Source organism: Gallinula chloropus (genome assembly GCF_964237585.1).
Source record: "Gallinula chloropus genome assembly, chromosome: 12".
NCBI classification, from domain to species: Eukaryota; Metazoa; Chordata; class Aves; order Gruiformes; family Rallidae; genus Gallinula; species Gallinula chloropus.
This window is the reverse complement of record NC_140097.1, coordinates 19,459,343-19,477,289: the sequence shown is the minus strand read 5'-3', so window position 1 is coordinate 19,477,289 and position 17,947 is coordinate 19,459,343. Positions and strand designations below refer to the sequence as shown.

Below are 17,947 nucleotides of genomic sequence, written 5' to 3'. Positions count from 1 at the left end.
TCCTTTCTTCTGGGAAGTATGGTGTTTTTTCCTGGATATACCAGAGGTTATCAAATGCATGTATCATCTGACTGCATGTCAGGTTGATGCAAGGGTTACATCAAAGCATTTCTTCTCTTGAGGAGGAAAAGGCTGTACAGATGTGCTGGGAGAGGGTTGTCTTGTTTTTCTTGCCCCAGAGTGTGATGGGCTGATACTGAAACCAAATGCATTGAGTATTTTGATGTGGGTTGTGAGTTATTTTTCAAGTGGCTGAAGTATGCATCTAAGACCTCAGTCGAGTAATTAAAGATGTACTTGAATTTAGTATTAGTGCTGAGCATTTAAGGTGGAATTAGGTGTTTTGGCGGATGAAGGTCTTTCTGAACAAACCTAATTCAGAATCATGAACTGCAGAATTTATGGAACACTTGGTCCTATCATCAGTCCTTTCACTACATGAGGCTTCGCTAATATCTCTGTGGATATTTTTTTCAATGACTCCATACTACACATTCTAGGAAAGTTGTTGCTTCTATAGAGGTCAGTAGAATTACTCCCATGTTTAACATCAAAAGCCTTTTGGCTTGGGTCTGGAGGAACATTTCAAGCTCTTAAACTGTTTAACTGAGTCCTGTCTATTAACTTCATGGGGCCCCTTTTAGTTTCTGAAGTATCAAATGAAGATTTCATTGAAGCTGAAACCTTGGTTGTTCTGTCTGTGAGTCACTTTACCAGGAAAGAAAGTAACTTGTGTTGGGATTGTCACAGCTGTGTGCATGCTGTGTGTCTTGATGGTATATTTGGGGACAACAGTGTGTATTTTCTCAGACAGGTATTTGTCTTGGTTGTTTTTTTGTTTTTTCCCAACAAGCCTTTAGCATTGGTTATTTATTTAAATCTGGTCTAAACCACTGATTGTGGAGCACACCATAGAATGGAAACTGAAGTAAGTCTAGGAGCAAAAGTTGGATGAGGTTAAAGTTCTTTTGTTTAGCTGTGATCCAGGGTAGGCTGTATCTGTCTCATTTTACTTGACTAGAAATCGGAAGAAGAGCACATGCAAAACGTGTTACCCTCTCCTCCTCCCTTCTCGCTTTTCTTTGGTTTCTCTGTCCTTCAAATAACCTTTTCTCATTAAATTTGCTAAACCTTGGCATTGACATGAAATGAAATGAGATTAATGCTTGTTTATTGGCAGACACCGTGTCTTGACAACCTATGTGAGAATTGGAATAGGAACCAGGGCTAGATTAAAAAGGGAAGGTTAATCCAGAGCTTTTATGGGACAACTTTTTCCAGCCCTCTGGTTTTTGTACCAGATTGGTGAGGGTAACACTACACCATAATGTAACTTTTGTGTTCTGGTCTTAGTGGAAAGAGTATTTTAAATGCCCTGGAAGTTACTTTTGCAGAGAATTATCTGTTCCATTACCAATTCACAAGGATCCATAGTTGAGGCTATTGAGATCTGCTATCAGCTCTGTTAGCTGTGAGGCAAATTATGCTTTTGGAATATGATTACTTCCGGAAGATTGTATATTTCAGGGTAGCAGTGCTTGGGTTATTGTTCTTCTAATAACATATCTCCTGCTGTGGTTCGTTGCCTATAAGCTAATTATTTAACATGTTGCTGTGATTAACTGCATATTATTTCTGCTGCTGCAAACACTTAACATTAAGGTGGAATTTCTCTTTTCAGAGAAAGCATCTGAGCTTTATACCTGTATCTGTAGCCAGTTCTATTCTCACTTTAAACTGCCAGTGAATTAGTAGCTCTAGAACAGTTCCTTTGGTCTTATTCCGAGTAAGTCTTTTGCATCTGTAATATAGTTGTCTCCTGTTTCATGCTCAGTCTCTTAAACATTTTTTATTCCACAAGTAAATGCTGAAATCTTCAATTGGCATTTGATTCTCTTCTATTCTAGTTCTTAATTTCTGCTAGAGTTAAAATACCCATTTGATTTCAGATATTTTAAGTTGGCAGTAATAACAAGGGGTAGGCCTGAACATGTGGTAGCAAAGAAGCATAATTAACTTTCTATCATGCATCATGGTCTAAAAGAACAGTGCTAGTGGAAGTTTGCTGTTGTTTCACTTTATACCCAGTACAGTCTGTACATGGACAGCCCTATCTTCTGAAGATCTTGTGAATATCTTGTAAAACTTACCTATCTATCTACACAAATGACAGAATAATAAAGCCACACTGTAACGTCTTTCTGCAGTATGATATAGCAAGAATACTTCAGGAAAATATCCCATTAAGTACATCATCATTGGTATGAAATAAAGCATTGCTTCTAAAATCTCCTGTTAGAGAAAATTCCTGATAGATCAATCTATATATGTATGGTTTTTTTCAGTTGTCTTTGCTCTGTCCTTGTGTCTCAACAATCTCTTGGTTTAAAGGGATAATGTATGAGCAGAGCTGTTTGGCATTCAACTGAAACGTGGTATTGCTGATCTTGGGAAGTATCCCCTGCAGTGAGAGCCAAATGTGGCAAAAAGATGCTTGTAGGCAGATGGGGGGAGTGGGTGATGGGGGAATAAAAGTGATCGGGAAACTCACTCTCATCAAACTCAGAATGGCCCTTGGGAAATGTTCATGCACAGGAATGTTCATTTTGGGGAAGGTTAAAAGCTTAGAGGGGGAGATACATGTCTGTCCTTTGAAACTGAATGTTCTTAGTGATCCTTATACAAGAATCTTGTTATAATTTGTTTATACCTCTTAAGAGTCCTGAGTTGTCCAAGAAGGTTGATGCCTGTGCAGCTTGTCTAGAGCTACACAGAGTACAGATAAGTACTGGTTAGGCTGTGTTCCTTCTTTGAGTAATTGCTGTGAGCCACTTCAGACGAGTCAGACTGTGGCAGGTAAATAGGTTGCTCCTAAAATGGCATTTTCTTCTTTGGATTAATGTGGATCCAGTCTCCTGAAGAGTCTCCTGTAAAGCCTCTTTACACAGCTGTGTTTAACAGCGTGGTGCCCTTGATAAAAGAATTAGTCATGGTATGATTTTTCACATCATAATAAATTATGTTCTAGGACTAATCTCTGGAATGCAATTTGCATGCAAAAAATAACAGTTCAGGCTTATGGCCTTTGATGTTCTGCACATTTCTTGTTTTATTTGCTTCTATTTTCCTTTCTCCCACGTTTTAAGTGCATCTTTATAACCTGCCATCTGTATGCTCATTCCTATCTCTAAGGTCTTCCTTTTATTTCTGTGTACTTTTAACCTCTTTTCTGTGTATCCAAGGTCTGCCACCTGAGCATAGACATTGAAATAGTGCCTTGACTTTCAGAAATGTTAAGTGAATGCAGAACCTTCTGATTTGAGTGGGAACTGGAACCAAGCAGCCCTTTGAAAATAAAGAAGATCATTCTTGTCTAAAGCAAGTATGGAATCGTGAAGCCAGGGTAATTTAAGTAACCTGAGTGACCTGTGTTCTTTAAAATACTTTCTGCAATCAAGATAATGGAATAATGACAGAGTCATTATAGCTTTAACTTTGGCAAAATGAAACAATTTGTTTGGAAATGGTATTAACTTTAGACTGGTACCAGAAGGGAGCGTGAGGCTGACAGACCACACAGGGGTATGGAGAATACTTTCATACATAGGATGCCTTGGCCTTGGAAAGAAAGGAAACCTGTGCATAAGGCACATGACAGCAGTTTCCAGTTGTTTGGAAAGGTAGAAAAGGAACGGTCTGTGGGAGAGAAGAGGCACAATGGTTTGGTTGTAGGTAGACTTGTGCCTGGCCTCACACCCTGTGTTGGTGACTTAGTTCCCTGGCTTGACCCTGGAGTGCCTATTCACTACTGATGACCTGGCAGTCACCAGCCTGGGGCCATCCCTGGTCACTGTCACCAGAACTGCTCTGCTCTTCTTCCTCAGGTACTGTAGGACTGCACCCCTTAAAGCTGTGCCTTGCTGGGGTGCCCTGCTGTCACACTGGCTCCTGGCTACCCTTCCTTTGCAGAGCAGCCACTCTCAATTGCTCCCTGACTGCTACAGCACAGCTCAGACGGGACCAAGGACCTGAGCTAGCAGCAGAGCTCCTAACTGGTTTCTCACAGTTGCACCTCATCATGCTGATCCACCACATCCCAGGCCACACTGCTGAGCTGTATCAGAGCTGCTCCTGGGGGCTGGGGAGAGCTTGCAGAGAAAGATAGATGGAGGCTAGTCAGAGCTATCACAGCATGTGGGTGCATTCAGGGGCCCAAGTACACCTTTTTAAGAGCAGATAAGGAGGAGGAGACACTAAAAATATATCTGACTATCCAGGGGGTTGTATGTGTGGTGTTACTGCTTTTTAAATGAATGTTGTAAGAATATGAGACTGCAAAGTCAGTGACTCAGATGGTAGCTCGTGTCACTGTTAGCAGAAGTTTAGATTTAGTCTCTCACAGAGACTGAAAAGACAGGAGAAGACACATCCTTATCTCCAGGTTGATCTATTACTCTGCACTGTCTCCCACTAAATTCTCCATGCTTCTTAACCAAAAGTGTGTTCTTCACTGAGATAAACCAACACCTTATTCAAGAACCTCCTTTCAGAAGCTTTTAAAAACTAACTTTTTAAGCAAAAAAGGACAGCAAAAGTCTCTATCAACCACTTCTGTTTGAAACAAATAATCCCATGGGACAGCTGATCAGGAACAGTATGAAGTTTCAGTAAAATGCCAAGAAACTGTAAATAATGGGATGTCTTTGAGCAGGTGCCTATTAATGGGCAGGAGGGACAGCATAGGTTCAGGGCTTCTCCTTTTAATGAATTATCTGGGATCTCAAATCATGAGGAGTGTGTGCAAATGGTTTTGCTGCTGATACACTATACAGTGCAACAGCAAAAGTACTAAAAAGCCAATCCTGTGGATTTTACTGTATAAAGTATGGGAGATGACAGTGGAGAGAGGAGAAAAAACACAACAAAGTATCCAGCTGCGTTCAGCCAGCTGATGCTGTCTCCTCAAACCAGCAGATGAGGCTGTTTCCCATTACATATAGTTTGCGACGCTATAAACCCCTGGAAACCTGTTTAGCATTGATCATTGGGTTCTTACAGAAAAGCAATTTAGATATTCTGTTTTATCATCAGTGCTGCTTTTCATACACACCCAGAAGTAGATTCAGCCACTATGTGAACAGCATTTAATTTCTTTTTTGCAGTGCACAGTGAGAAAGTGGAAACCCATCCCACTGTATTTATAAAATACACGTCCACCCTGTAATCAGAAGTTTTGAGATTTACTGATCTCTTTGTCTCTCATGCTCTCCACCTGATATAAACAGAAGTGCTTTGTAAAACATACTGCTCCCAGAGCCACATGAGCTGACTAATTTAAAAAACCACAGAGGAATGCCAACAATCCCCCAAACAAAACCACTGACCAAAACACCAAATGTTTGTGTCCACTACTTTTCCTGCTTTTGTAAATTATTTGTGGTCTGTCTGCTGTCTTTGTTTTGTGTTGGGGAGCAGGATTACTCTAATGGGTTTTACAATTACACTTCTAGTAACTACAAGTACACCTTCTGTCTCTGATCTTCGTTTGTAATCGAGTGTCTGTCTCCAGGTATGGTCTTTTAGATGTCTCTTCTTGCACTCTTAGTGTAACAGATTTGTAAGCAGGTTCAAAGCCCAGCCATCAAGTACAACATCAAGGGATGCTCTTGAATTAGTGCATTCATGCCATATGGATTTGTACCTTCCAGGTGTGAAGAAGGGGTACCACCGCTCTTTGGGTCTAATTCTGTTCTGAGAAGTGTAGAATTAGATTTAAAATTTATGCTCACTCAGTCATCTTAAATCCAATTTCTAAAAATAGCTTGACTTGAGAGATGTAGAAATACCTATGAATTTCAGTCTGCTTATTTTCCTGTCACTGTTAGTTCTTTTCCAAGCAACTTGAATTCTTTTTCTAGAAATCTATTGGAAAGGCGGGAGATGTACGCTCACTACTCATGGTTATGCTTGTGTTCCATGTGAGATACTTTCCTAAAGATTTTTATTGCAATGGATTTTGGTTTATGCTTGGTTTTGGCAAACCAAGATGATCTCATAATCACTCATTAGGTATCTACTTCATTCCACCTGAAGAGAATTGTAGATTGTCACCTTTGACATAGCCGATTTAAATCAATAAAGTTTAGTTTAGTGGATTGCTGTATTGTTGATACTCTAACACAGGCCATTTTAACTCTCTTTTAAACGTGGGTAGATCTGGTGATAATCTAATATGTGTTGTTTCTGGGGGAGAGAAGAAACCCTCAACCCAAACCAAACTATAAGTGATGACTCCTGGGCTGCTCAATAAATGATATGGTTTTCTCTCCCTAACAGTGATTTATTGATGCATGCTCTTGATTTTTCAGAGCACACCCAGAATACCAGTTCAGCCTGGGCTTTTTTCCCCCCTTTCCTTGAAAGGGCCCCCACACCTCCCCCCTGCTAGGAGGTTCTGCAGCACTGCTAAAAGTTTCATAATCAGCTTAATCTGGCCTGAAAACGAGCTAGCAACAAAATGGGGAATCCTGTGCTCCCCTCTGGTTTGGGTTGTGTCCCTGTTCCATCTTTAACGACAGCTGGAGGAGTTGTGTTGCGATGCAGGATGTCATACTGGTTTGCTGAGTCAGCTAAAGGATTTAATAAGAGAAGGAGGGGGAGGGAAAGGCACAAAAATCCCACTGGAGAAAACCTGACCCTTAGTTTGATGAGCAACGTCTGAGGTGCCACATGGGTGCGTGAGTGTCAATGTGCTAAAGGTGACATGTGAGGGGTGTAGGACTACATGGCCAGAACAAGATTGCCCTTTTGAGATAGGATAGTAGTTACATTAGCTTCTCTGCATGATACCTGTGTTTACTTATTGTGGATATGACAGACAAATTGAGGTTTAAAATTTGAGAAAATTTACTTTGAAAATGTAGGCTTTGTTTATTGCTTTCAGTTGTGATGGTTCCAGTGAAGTTGATTCTTGCAGGGAGATGGTCAGGGGAGCATTCATCTTCTGTGCAGACATGTGAATTCAGAGACTATGTCAAAATTATTAGCACTGCATGTGGCACGTGTGAATTTATGGAATTAGGACTTTTAACATATTTGATAGCTGTGTTGGGAATATGAATCTGAATTCATCACTCAGTGTACAAAAGAAACTGCTGCTCAGTCCTCCTGTGCCATCCTGGGATATCGTTAAACAGTTTGGTGTTTCTGGGTGTGAACTGAAAGGTAATGTGTGACCAGTTTATGACAGTTTGTAATGTATCTCCTGGACACCTTGCACTCAGTGAACTGAAAGTTAGAACTTCAGCATTTTTCAGAACTGTGTTGCCAAACAGTGGCAGTTTAGTGAAAGACTCAGGTTAATACATGTTCTCTTTGCTGTGTAAAGATGGTCACACAGGGCTTGCATAAAAAGTAGCTTAAGATGTGCTCTCCTTTAACCATTAACAGGTCCAAGGACTGGGCACAGGGTTAGGATATGTTTGTGGTATCAGGCAATAAGGTGTTTTCCCAGGGGCAGTTACATGTTGCAAGAGGGTGTTTGATCATGAGCGAATAGTATAACATTAACAGCAAAGCATCTGCAGTAAGAAGTGTGAGCCTGTTCTGAAAGCCACCCAAGTATTGCTTCTACGTGACTCCTGGCCATCTGCTCTGGTAGTTTGCTTTCACCTCTGAGTAATGAGCATTTTGTTTTGCAGCTGCTGGTTTGTCACTCAATACAAGGCAAGACCTAAAAGATCTTTATCCCTTCATTTTTCCTTGCTTGCCTTCAGAATTAAAGAGTAAAAAGGTGCTTAGATGGGGTTGGTCTTGTTCCATTCTGCTTCAATAACTTGTCAAAGCTGCTAGGACTTCACCATAATGTTCTGCTTTAAAGCCCTCCTACCATTTCTATGTGTTTTCTCTTACTGGTCCCAAAAACTCACCACAAAGCTGGTTTGCTTGGTTTTAGGTGTGTGTCCCTTGTGTGTCAGTGTCCGTCCATCCATCCATCCATCCATCCATCCATCCATCCATCCCCCCTCGATAATTAGAGTCTTTTAGTCAATAAATGTTCAGGGCTTCTGTGCATGGAAAACAGTATGTAATGATCTTATCTACCTGTAAAGGAAAAACCCAAAGTCTGTCTTGGCAATTGGAGTTATATATACTGTACAGAGAAGTTGTTGTTTATGCTCTGGCTGTAACTTCATTTCCTCCTTCATCAGACTGTCTATGGCAATTAAACCTCTTAGTAGTCATAATGTCTGTTTATTCACATCTGGGTCAGTTCGTGCAAGCTCTTGCCTGTTAACATATATGTGGCTTTATCTTCATTGACCTTACGTCACCTTTATTGCTACTTAGTCCTATTCCTGAAGCCATATTTCACCGTGGTTTGAAGGACCACATAAGCTTTCTAAAAGCCATCAAATGACACACTTCAGTCCTGTCATCTTTTTTTTCCCTTCCTTTTTTGGGTCAGTGCTTCTCAGTCAGTCTGAGGTGGTAAAATGACAGTTGGGGCATGAGTTTTACTGCATTCCCAGTATGCCTAAGAAATTACATAGATAAACCATGGATTCAAGCAGAAAACCTGAGGCATGGAGCAGTTGTATCATCCTGCTAATAGTAAAAGAGGCAAAGCTTTAAAATTTTAATGAGGGGTGAGTTACATAAGTATACCCCAATTTTGATGGTCTGAATGTAATAATAACAAAAGATTGTCAGATAATCTTATCTGAACATAATGAAAGCATCCTTTGAAAGGTGAAAATGGTGCAGTATTTTTTTAAAAAAATAGTAATAGTATTTTGTTGCACAGTTTCATTCTATTATCGTGTTCACTCAATATTCTTGGACTTACTGCCTAGAATTTGTGGATTTTAAATGTAAATTTTCCAGGCAGACATTTCTAGGTTCCAGAATAGAATCTTTTGTGTCATGCTTACTCTTTTCATAAAGAGCAAAGCACCCTCTCTGTTAGAGAAGCCTTTCATGTTAGGAACATGCAGAACTAAGATGTAGATTTCACCACAAAAACTTGTGGTAAAACTTGGCCTTTGTATTATGGGCACCCCACTTTGTAATGAGTCTTAAATAATGGTGGTGTTTTTTTCCCCCTCAGATCTGGATTTAATGAACTTTTTAAACAGCTATCAGAATATTAACTAGAAATCCTTGCCTAAAGGGATTTTTTTTCTTCTTCCTCAAAGTGTACAAATGAACTGTTTTTATCATTTCGTTCTCGTTCGCTGGTAAACTTAGAAGGTGTAAAAAGAACAGATGTGAGAATCCAGAGCTGATATAGCTCTGAGGAATGCCCAGGAGAAGGACACAGCCAGGGTCTGGAGCTGAAGTTGGGAAGGGAATCCTGTTTTGGTGGGATTTGGCAGAATAATTAGCTGTGTAGCAGGTGTGAGCTGGGATGAATAAACAAACCAGTGTCATAGTTTAAATGCTACTTAAAACCAAGCAAAAATCCTACAAACATGGGATGACAGAAGGTGGCACGGGAAGAAATTTTGTATTAGTTGATGTCTTGTTGTCTGTCTTCATGTATAGAGACAGGATGGCTATTTTCTCATTTTTACTTGCAAATCTGTTTGACAACAGCCTTATGTGTCAGTATTTTACTAGCTTATTCTTAATGTCATAAGATCTGTGATATCGGGACACTTCATCTTTTATTTGAGACTGTCTGCAGAGTTAAGTATAGTGTCTCTACTGATTTAAAGTCTATATATTTTTTACCTTATTTTCCTTCATGTGTCCCCAGTGCTGAGGAGTCCCAAGAAGCAGGAGCTGTAACATAAAGTACAGCCTCCCCATGCAGTTTTGGGGCCCAGAAATGTATTTCGTGCCTGTGGTGCTCTCCTGACTCCTCCTTGTTGCATCAAAACAGAAATGGTGAGGCGATTAAGTAGGAGCTGTAGAGCAGAATGCATCATTACCTTACACATTCCTGATGTGGTTTTAAACTAGCTTATTTACATACTAAAATGCCATAGAACACCTGGTTGTCTACTGAGATCCTCTGAGCTCTGTGCTAGCAGTCCTCTGAGTACCTAATTAAAACTGGTCCAGGTATGTCTACACAAGCTGTAGTTATCCTGGAACAGGCTGCCCAGGGAGGTGGTTGAGTCACCATCCCTGGATGTGTTCCAAAAAAGGGTTGATGAGGTACTTAGGGATATGGTCTAGCATAGGATGGGAATGGTTGGACTCCATGATCTTCAAAGGTCTGTTCCAACCTTGTGATTCTGTGTGATTCTGTGTGTATACCGTAAGACATAACACGTTGGAGGAACTGCAGTTAAGCAGTGTCATTAAAGGCACAAAAGTTTAAGATATTTTGTTTCAAGCATATTGTAGATAATACCTGAAATGAGTATCATGTAAAAACTGATAATGCAGAGAGAAATAATAGGTTAGTGGGCTTTTGCCCCTCCAGGTTCCACGGGGTAGCTGTGCACCATGGAATGCCGCAGGAAGAGGTGAGGAGGGGAAATGACCTGCTTAGAGAGGGACACTCAGCTGTTTGCAGGCTGCTTACCCCTGTGCTCAGAACCTCTACCTTTTTTTTTCCTCTGTAGATGTACATTTTTCAGAAGTACAAAACAATAGGAAATGAGTCAGCTTGCTAGGTTAGAGTTCCTTTTGAAATTGAGACAAATTTGTTCTGCCATTGCAAGATAACATATAGATCTTATTTGCTTTTGTATTTCTCCATGTAAGACTAGTAAAGTGTCCACATACTATTTCTCTGAAGTGCAGCTAGCTTTTAATGTAAGTATCATAAGCCCACAGTCTTGAGGGAAGCATACAATACTAGTAAATCAAAAGATTATGGTAAATTCTTGTACGTTTTCTGTATTTATTTGTCATTACACAACATAAAGGAACTTTGCAAACATAGCAGGTGACAGAAACATACTTTAAACATATCTCTCATTATTTTAATCTTTATGAAATGGCCAAAGGAACAGGGGTTCATGTTTCCTTTTTCAGGCAGGTGCATACAGGATAATGTTAAACAAGAAGGAAAAGCAATGTGCTTATCCATAAGTATTTTGGCAAAAGGAAAGGATAAATTGTTTAGCCCTAACTTTTTGTCGAATTAGATAATAAATTCCTTGAGTTGTATCACCACACATGTCTTAAAAAGGACCAATGACTCATTGCAGACCTATGCAGGTCTGTTTGGGCCTTCCAGGTTCATCATCTTTCTCCTTTTAAAAACAAAAACTTGCACTGGCTTTGTCTGTTAGTCAAAAATGGCTACTATCTGAATTGTACAAACGTTCATTATGCAGAGGAAAACTTGCAAGTGTTATTTACCCTGTGGTGTGTGGGTTTGTCTTGGGGTGCCTTGTGAGGAAGACGGAGCAGAAAAGGGAGAATTTCAGAGAGCCCTTTGGGAGGAGCTTAAAATGGTATTTCATGGGGAAGTTTTGTTGTTTGTAGTTGAAACTCAGTGATTGAAATGACTGGATTATGGGATCTGGAATGTAATCCTGTGGATGTGGTAGGGAGTTTGGGTATTTGGATAACTTGTGTAGTACATGTTATACTTGTGTATGTACTGTGCTGCCATTCAGCAAGACCTGGACAGGCTGGAGAGCTGGGCAGTAAGGAACCAGATGAGGTTCAACAAAAGCAAGTGTAGAGTCTGGCACTGGGAAGGAATAACCACTTGTATCACTGCAGGCTGGGGGTGACCTGCTGGAGAGGAGCTCTGTGGAGAAGGACCTGGGGGTCCTGGTTGATGACAGGTTGGCCATGAGCCAGCAGTGTGCCCTGGGGGCTGAGAGACACAATGGGATCCTGGGGGGCATCAAGAGGAGTGTGGCCAGCAGGTCACAGGAGGGGATCCTCCCCCTCTGCTCTGCCCTGGTCAGGCCCCACCTGGAGTGTTGTGTCCAGTTCTGGGCTCCCTGGGATAAAAAAGACAGGGATCTCCTGGAGAGAGTCCAGAGAAGGGCTATGAAGATGATTAAGGGCCTGGAGCATCTCCCCTGTGAGGAAAGGCTGAGTGAGCTGGGACTGTTCAGCCTTGAGAAAGGAAGACTAAGGGGGGACCTTATGAATGTTTATAAATATCTGAAGTGTGGGATGCAGGGGGAATGGGCAGCCCCTTTTCAGTGTCTGTGGGGACAGGACAAGGGGCAATGGCTGCAGGTTGGAGCACAGGAAGTTCCACACCAACATGGGGAAGAACTTTTCCCCAGTGAGGGTGAGGGAGCCCTGGGACAGGCTGCCCAGGGGGTGTGGAGTCTCCATCTCTGGAGAGATTCCAGCCCCATCTGGACCCCTATCTGAGTGATATGTCCTAGGGAGCTGCTTTGGCAGGGGGTTGGACCCGATGAGCTCTCGAGGTCCCTTCCAACCCCTGCGATTCTGTGATTCGATTCTATGGTTCATATACAGATGTGTGGTGAGGTGCTTTGTGAAACTGTATTGAAGGTGCCTGATGATTTAGTGAATAACGAGCGTCACTCGCGTTCACGTTGACACTCGCAGCGTTGCGGCTCCGTATTCGGAGACCCGACACAAAGCTGTCCGGACAGGCTGACCATGGGAGCCGGCGCCCGAGCTGCTGCTTTGTTTCTGGGTACCGAAGTCTGTAACTCAAACCCGGCCTGAGCAGGGAACGATCGTTGGGTCGCCTGCGGTGGGTGCAAGCTCACGCTGCACAGCGCGGTGCCCGGGCGGGCTGTGCCTGGGCGAACACCCGACGGCGCGTCAGAGCCGCCAGGCCACTCCTGCCCGGAGGCAGAGGCTGCTCTGTGACAGGGCGGGCGCTGGGCTGGGCCCTCTGCCGCCTCGTACCGGCCGCCGGGGCGGCTGAAAGGCCTCTCTCCGGGCGGCGGGCGAAGAGAACCGGAGCCGCTCGGCACCATCCGCAGCCGCCTGAGGCAGATCTGCCTCCCGCGCCCCCTCCCCCGCGGCCGTTACTTTCTGCCCCGGTCAATGATGGCGGCGGGCGGTGCTGCCCGGCTCTAAGATGGCTGCCCGATGCGCGCGCGGCGGGCCGGTCAGGGGCCCTATCCCCCCCAGCGCCTCTCCGGCGGAGGGCGGGACTTCCTGCGGCGGGGCTTCGCGCAGCCGCGATGGTGGAAGCGTGAGGGCGGCGGGCCGGCGGCAGGCACCGTCCCCACGGGGCGCGGCGGTGGCGGCGGCCCGGGCCGGGCATGGAAGTGGAGAAGATGGATGAGAATGAATGGAAGTACCACGGGGAAGGCAACCAGAGTCTCGTCGTGTCCCACTGCCAGGTGGGGGGGGATGGGGGGCTGAGGCGGGTGACGGCCGGGCGCCCCTCCCCCGCGCCGCCGGGCCCGCGCGAGGGGCTCCGCCGCGCTCCCTCAGGGGCCGCGGCCGCGCCGGGGTCCCCGCAGGCCGCGGCCCGGGCTGGGGAACGGGGCGGGGGGATTCCCGGCGCGGTGCCTCTCCTGGCGCGTTCCTCCAGGTGCTGGGGCCTCCCCCGGTCGGAGCGGCCGCCCGGCCCCGCCGCTCTGCCCTCCCCGCTCTCCTCTCCCGAAGTAGTTTTCCGCCCCGGTCGCGGAGCGTTTGCGTCCCGGAGGGAGCGCGGGGGGAAGTGGTGCCCTTCGCGCGGGGGACGTCGGCGGGCGCTTCCCGCCGCTCTCCCTGACGGCTCGGGCTTGGCGGTGGAAAGGAGCGCGGCTGATGACTCGACAGCTGCCGCCTGGAAGCCGGAGCTGTGGGGAGAAGTACTGAAAATCTCCCCGTTCGATCGAAGCGTGAGCGCCGAGCATCGGCGGGGTGAGGGCTGGAGGAGGCGGCGGCAGGCTGCCGGCTGCCCCTGCCTGACACCCGAGCGCCAGCGGCTGCTGCGGGGCTGAGCTGGGGCTCAGGGCGCGATTTCGGTTTCTGCCTTGGCCGTGGGAATGAGTCGGTCGCCTCATCCCTGTACTTCCACGTACCCTCTGGGGGCTTTTTGGTCGGCTGGTTTTGCGTTAAATTCACGAGAATATCAAAATAGACTCAGCGTTCTGGCGAGCGGTAACAGTTAGGTGAAGCCAAAGCCGGTCAAGCAGAGTCCGCTCGTTTGACCGCTGTCATCGTATCCTGACCCCCGTTGTATGTTTGTTATTTACTCAGCGTGGTGGCATCAGGATTTTGACTGAAACTGTCCCTTGAAGGAGTTTGTTCTTCAAAAAAGTACTCCTGGCTGTGTTTTCATTCATAAAATTATTTGTATTTCAGGTTAAAGTCTAGTACAGGTTTGCAACAGAATGTTCTGGTAATTCATAGATCTAAAACCAGTAAAGCCCAGATGATTAAGCATAGGCGTTAAGTGGGAAAAATCTACAATGAATTGGATCTCAAGAACCATGTTTTTAAAAAAAGAATGTTGAAATGAATGACAGAAAAGGCTGGATTCTTTTGTTGTTTCTTTTCTGGATTAGAAATGCAAACTAGATGTAAAAAAATGTTAAGTAGCAAGCCCGAGAAAATGCTGGAAATCTTAAGGTGCTCTCCAGACCTCAGGAGGGACACTTCTGGGGCTCTCGTTTCTTCTGGGTTTTATATGAAGTATTTTTAATCGATGCTTTTGTGACAAGAAGAAAGTGTGGGATTTTGTTTCCTGTACGTTTCAGCTTTGAAAAAGTTTCAGAAATTCTCAGTCACTGGATGATAGGGATTGGAATACATAATGGGTTAATAGCGATGTCACTGTGATATTTTTGAAGACAATGGAAATTGAGGAACTCTGCCAGAGGTTCCGAATAATTGCTGAGTGTGTCAGTTATCTTTTTAACAAGATGCTGAAACTTGAAGATCGAGTGAAAGTAGAGAAGACTTTTCCTTTCTAGACAGCTTTGAACCAGTACAGCTTATGTCTTGAAGAGTTTTGTGCCTACTGATGGTGAACTCTTGCAAAACTGGTGCTTATAAAATACTGTTTAGATGCTAATTGTTACTTTGTGCCTCTTAGAAACAGGACATACTTGCGGGATTAATCATCATTCTTGTGATCTGATGTCAAGTCATTCTCAGGTTCGTGTGAACAGAACATAACTAAGACAGTGAGTTTAACTGTCCTCGCTTCGTTCTGTGTCTCATCAGTCTGTGTTTCTTGTGTGTAAATGGCAGGGGGAGGGACAGGGATTTGGTAATGGCAAGGGAGACATGAGCGGATGCTCAGATCCGTGTTCCAAGGGTGAAAGTGAAAAGCCAGGGTGGAACTGTGTGCTTATTTCCATGTTCTCCCTTTTGATGTGTGGTGGTACTTATGAATGTAGGGAGGAAGCTTGTCACTGTGGGTCTGAACCTGTCTTCCTTGCATCTTCTGGCAGACCTGAGAAGTTCTAAACAACAAAACAAAATAATAATAATAAAAAGATCCCTCTCTGTCTGGAGAAGAGTGTGCAGTCTTTGTGCTTTATGTGGAGTTTTGTTTCAACTCCTGCCCCCTGGACTGCTCACTGAAACACTGATCCCAGTTACCGTGCCAGTTCGTGTGTGTCAGGCGCAGGGCGCTTGGGCTGGGGTGAGCAGGCAGCCTGGGTGGATGCTCCTCCTGTCCTTGGTTCTGTGCAGTGTTTGGATTGAGGGTGAAGAGGAATGAGGTGTGCGTCATCAGCTCTTTGCTTTGTTCATTCCCTCTAAGACACAAATGAAATGCCCTGCTAATCCAGAGTTAGGACAGTGCCAAAATTAAGAGCTTGGTCATGGAAAAGTCATGTGCCCAACTAATGGTTCTGCTAGTGATGACCTGATAAGGCTGAGATGCAGGCAATGCACAGACGTTTGTTCCAGGGCCTTTGAATGGTGGCCTTGGTGGCCATGTAGACAAAGGCTTTGGTGGCCATGCAGACAAAGGCTGCAGTAGGTGTTGGTACTCAGTGGAACCGTGTGAAGTGATGCTGGATGTGGGGTCTCCTCTTACCGCGTGTTCCTTCCTGTGTGCCGGCACTCCGGCAGCCTTCAGAGCACTGAAATCACTGCAAGTGCCTCTCTGTTCCTTATTAATGCAGTTACAAAGGGAGGGCGTAGGCCGGGCATGGTCTTGTCAACAAGTCTCTTCTTACAGTGATACTTTTACAGAGTTACTTTAATTAGGTCTCCAGCATTTAGAAAGTGATCTGATGAATAAAGATGGAATGCCTGCCAAGCATTTCCAGTTACCGTTGTTATCTTGGGAGCTGCATGCTTGCTTGGTGTGCACTCAAGCTTCTGCTTTCATGGCTTTTTGAAGTTTCAGTTCTGAGGAGTCTGAAAATCTGGAAGACATGCAATATGGTACAAATTTCTCTCTTGATACAGCTTTTCCTGTTGGCTTCTATTGCAGCTGTGATGAAGTTAATACAAACTGAAGCTGGATTGTGGTCATAAAGCCTTTTTGTATAGTCTTGCAGCCTAGTGAAATGCTTCTAATAAAAACCACAAAGACAGTTTTCCTACCTCCTAATTTTAGTGAGAAATATAACTAGCAGCTCTGGTTCCTGAAGGCAGGGCTTGAGATGGTTGGAAAGATCACAGAAAGACTGCAAGTTCCTTCAGGCAGTGTCTGTATGACAGATTGCAGTCTTTGTCCATAGGTTGTAATTTTGAATATTTGAATCATAGTACCCTGTACAAATAACTTACTTGCCACCCTTTACACCACCCAGTGAATTGTCTGGTTGCTTGTTCTAGTTACTATCTCTGAGATCCTAAACGTGCTGCGAAACCCAAACCAAGCCCTATCAGCCAGCCAGGTGGTTTAGAAAGGATGCTTCTTACTCCCTGTGTTTTTATTGGAGTGTTGCTTCTTCCACATTGAATTTGGCTTCTGACTTAGGGCTAAGCCCTGCTGAGGATCTGCTATAGAGCAGTTACCTTTCTGTAGCTGTAGAGCCATTCTAAGGTGAAGGTACTTAGTTTTTTTTAATCTGGAAATCCTCATTTGTATTTGTGTGATTTAATGGGTTGTTTGCTCTTAAGAGACACTTAACACTTCATTTCAAAAGGCATCAGGAGATGTTTGTAGAAAGTAATGTAAGCAACTCTAGAAATAAGGAGTGATAGTTCCTGTAGCTTGCAGTCTCCAGGCTTTGCTTTGTGAGGTACAGCATGTCCATTCCTCCTCTGTGTTACTGCAACTGATCTCTAGTTATTTTAGCTTTCTGTGTGTTGGGATATTATGCTAACCAAATGCTTAATTTAAAAATAAGTTTGAATATTTCTTGTATTCAGGGTCACTGCTGGGAGGTGGTAGAAGAAAGGAGGAGAGATTCCCCCCCTCCCCCCTCCCCCCCCCCCCCCAGCTTATTTTTTACTCAGTGAGATTGTCTAGGGGGAACTTGGTGTGTGCTTCCAAAAGGTTGTGGTTTGTACTGTTAGATGCCTTGATTATTAGTAATACTCTAGTTCTTGTCTCAGAGCTCTTGCAGCTCGTAACTGATATCTTTGGGTTTTGATATGGGATGTAATAGTGAATATGGAAACCATTTCCAGAGCACATGGAAGCTTACAAATTAGAAAAGGTGGGGGGGGGGTAGGGGGGGAAGTGTGTAGATGAGAAGGTGAATGAAACTGAGCTAAGGAGGCTGGGTGAGGGAGACAGGCCCAATAACCAGACTTGGTGAAGGTTTTCAAAGTCGGTGCCTTAAGTAAATGAATAATATGTGGCTTTTCTCTGATCTTCCTCCCCCTCCTCACCCAAGAGATACAGGTACTGATGGAGGATATCGCAGTGCTGCTGTTGCAGGCATCCTTCCTCATCTTTGCAGGGGACTGTAGAGGTTGCTAGGAGAGCAGGGTGTCTTGTGTTTTAACATTAATCTTTGATTTTACTGCTACCTCTAGCTGCTGCTGCTGGCAGCTGCAAAGCATTAACCAAAAAGGGGCTTTCTGCATACGGGGGGGATGGTTTTGGGTTTGGTTTTTGAAGATAAAATAATTCTACTCTCTGAGGGGATGCTTTGTGTCAAACCAGGCTAGGTACTGGCTCCTATGA

The 17,947-nt window shown here is 44.3% G+C and overlaps 1 protein-coding gene across 1 annotated transcript in view; it reads left to right on the top strand.

Moving 5' to 3' along the window:
• Positions 1-13,175: 13,175 nt before the first annotated feature.
• The window catches only part of IPPK (inositol-pentakisphosphate 2-kinase), a gene marked incomplete at its 5' end in the record, with an annotated part of 29,875 nt that continues 25,103 nt past the window's right edge, over positions 13,176-17,947 (top strand). Inside the window, one exon of the mRNA XM_084269661.1 lies at positions 13,176-13,256. Coding sequence (XP_084125787.1) covers positions 13,176-13,256 — 81 coding nt within the window. The remainder of the gene's footprint in view (positions 13,257-17,947) is intronic.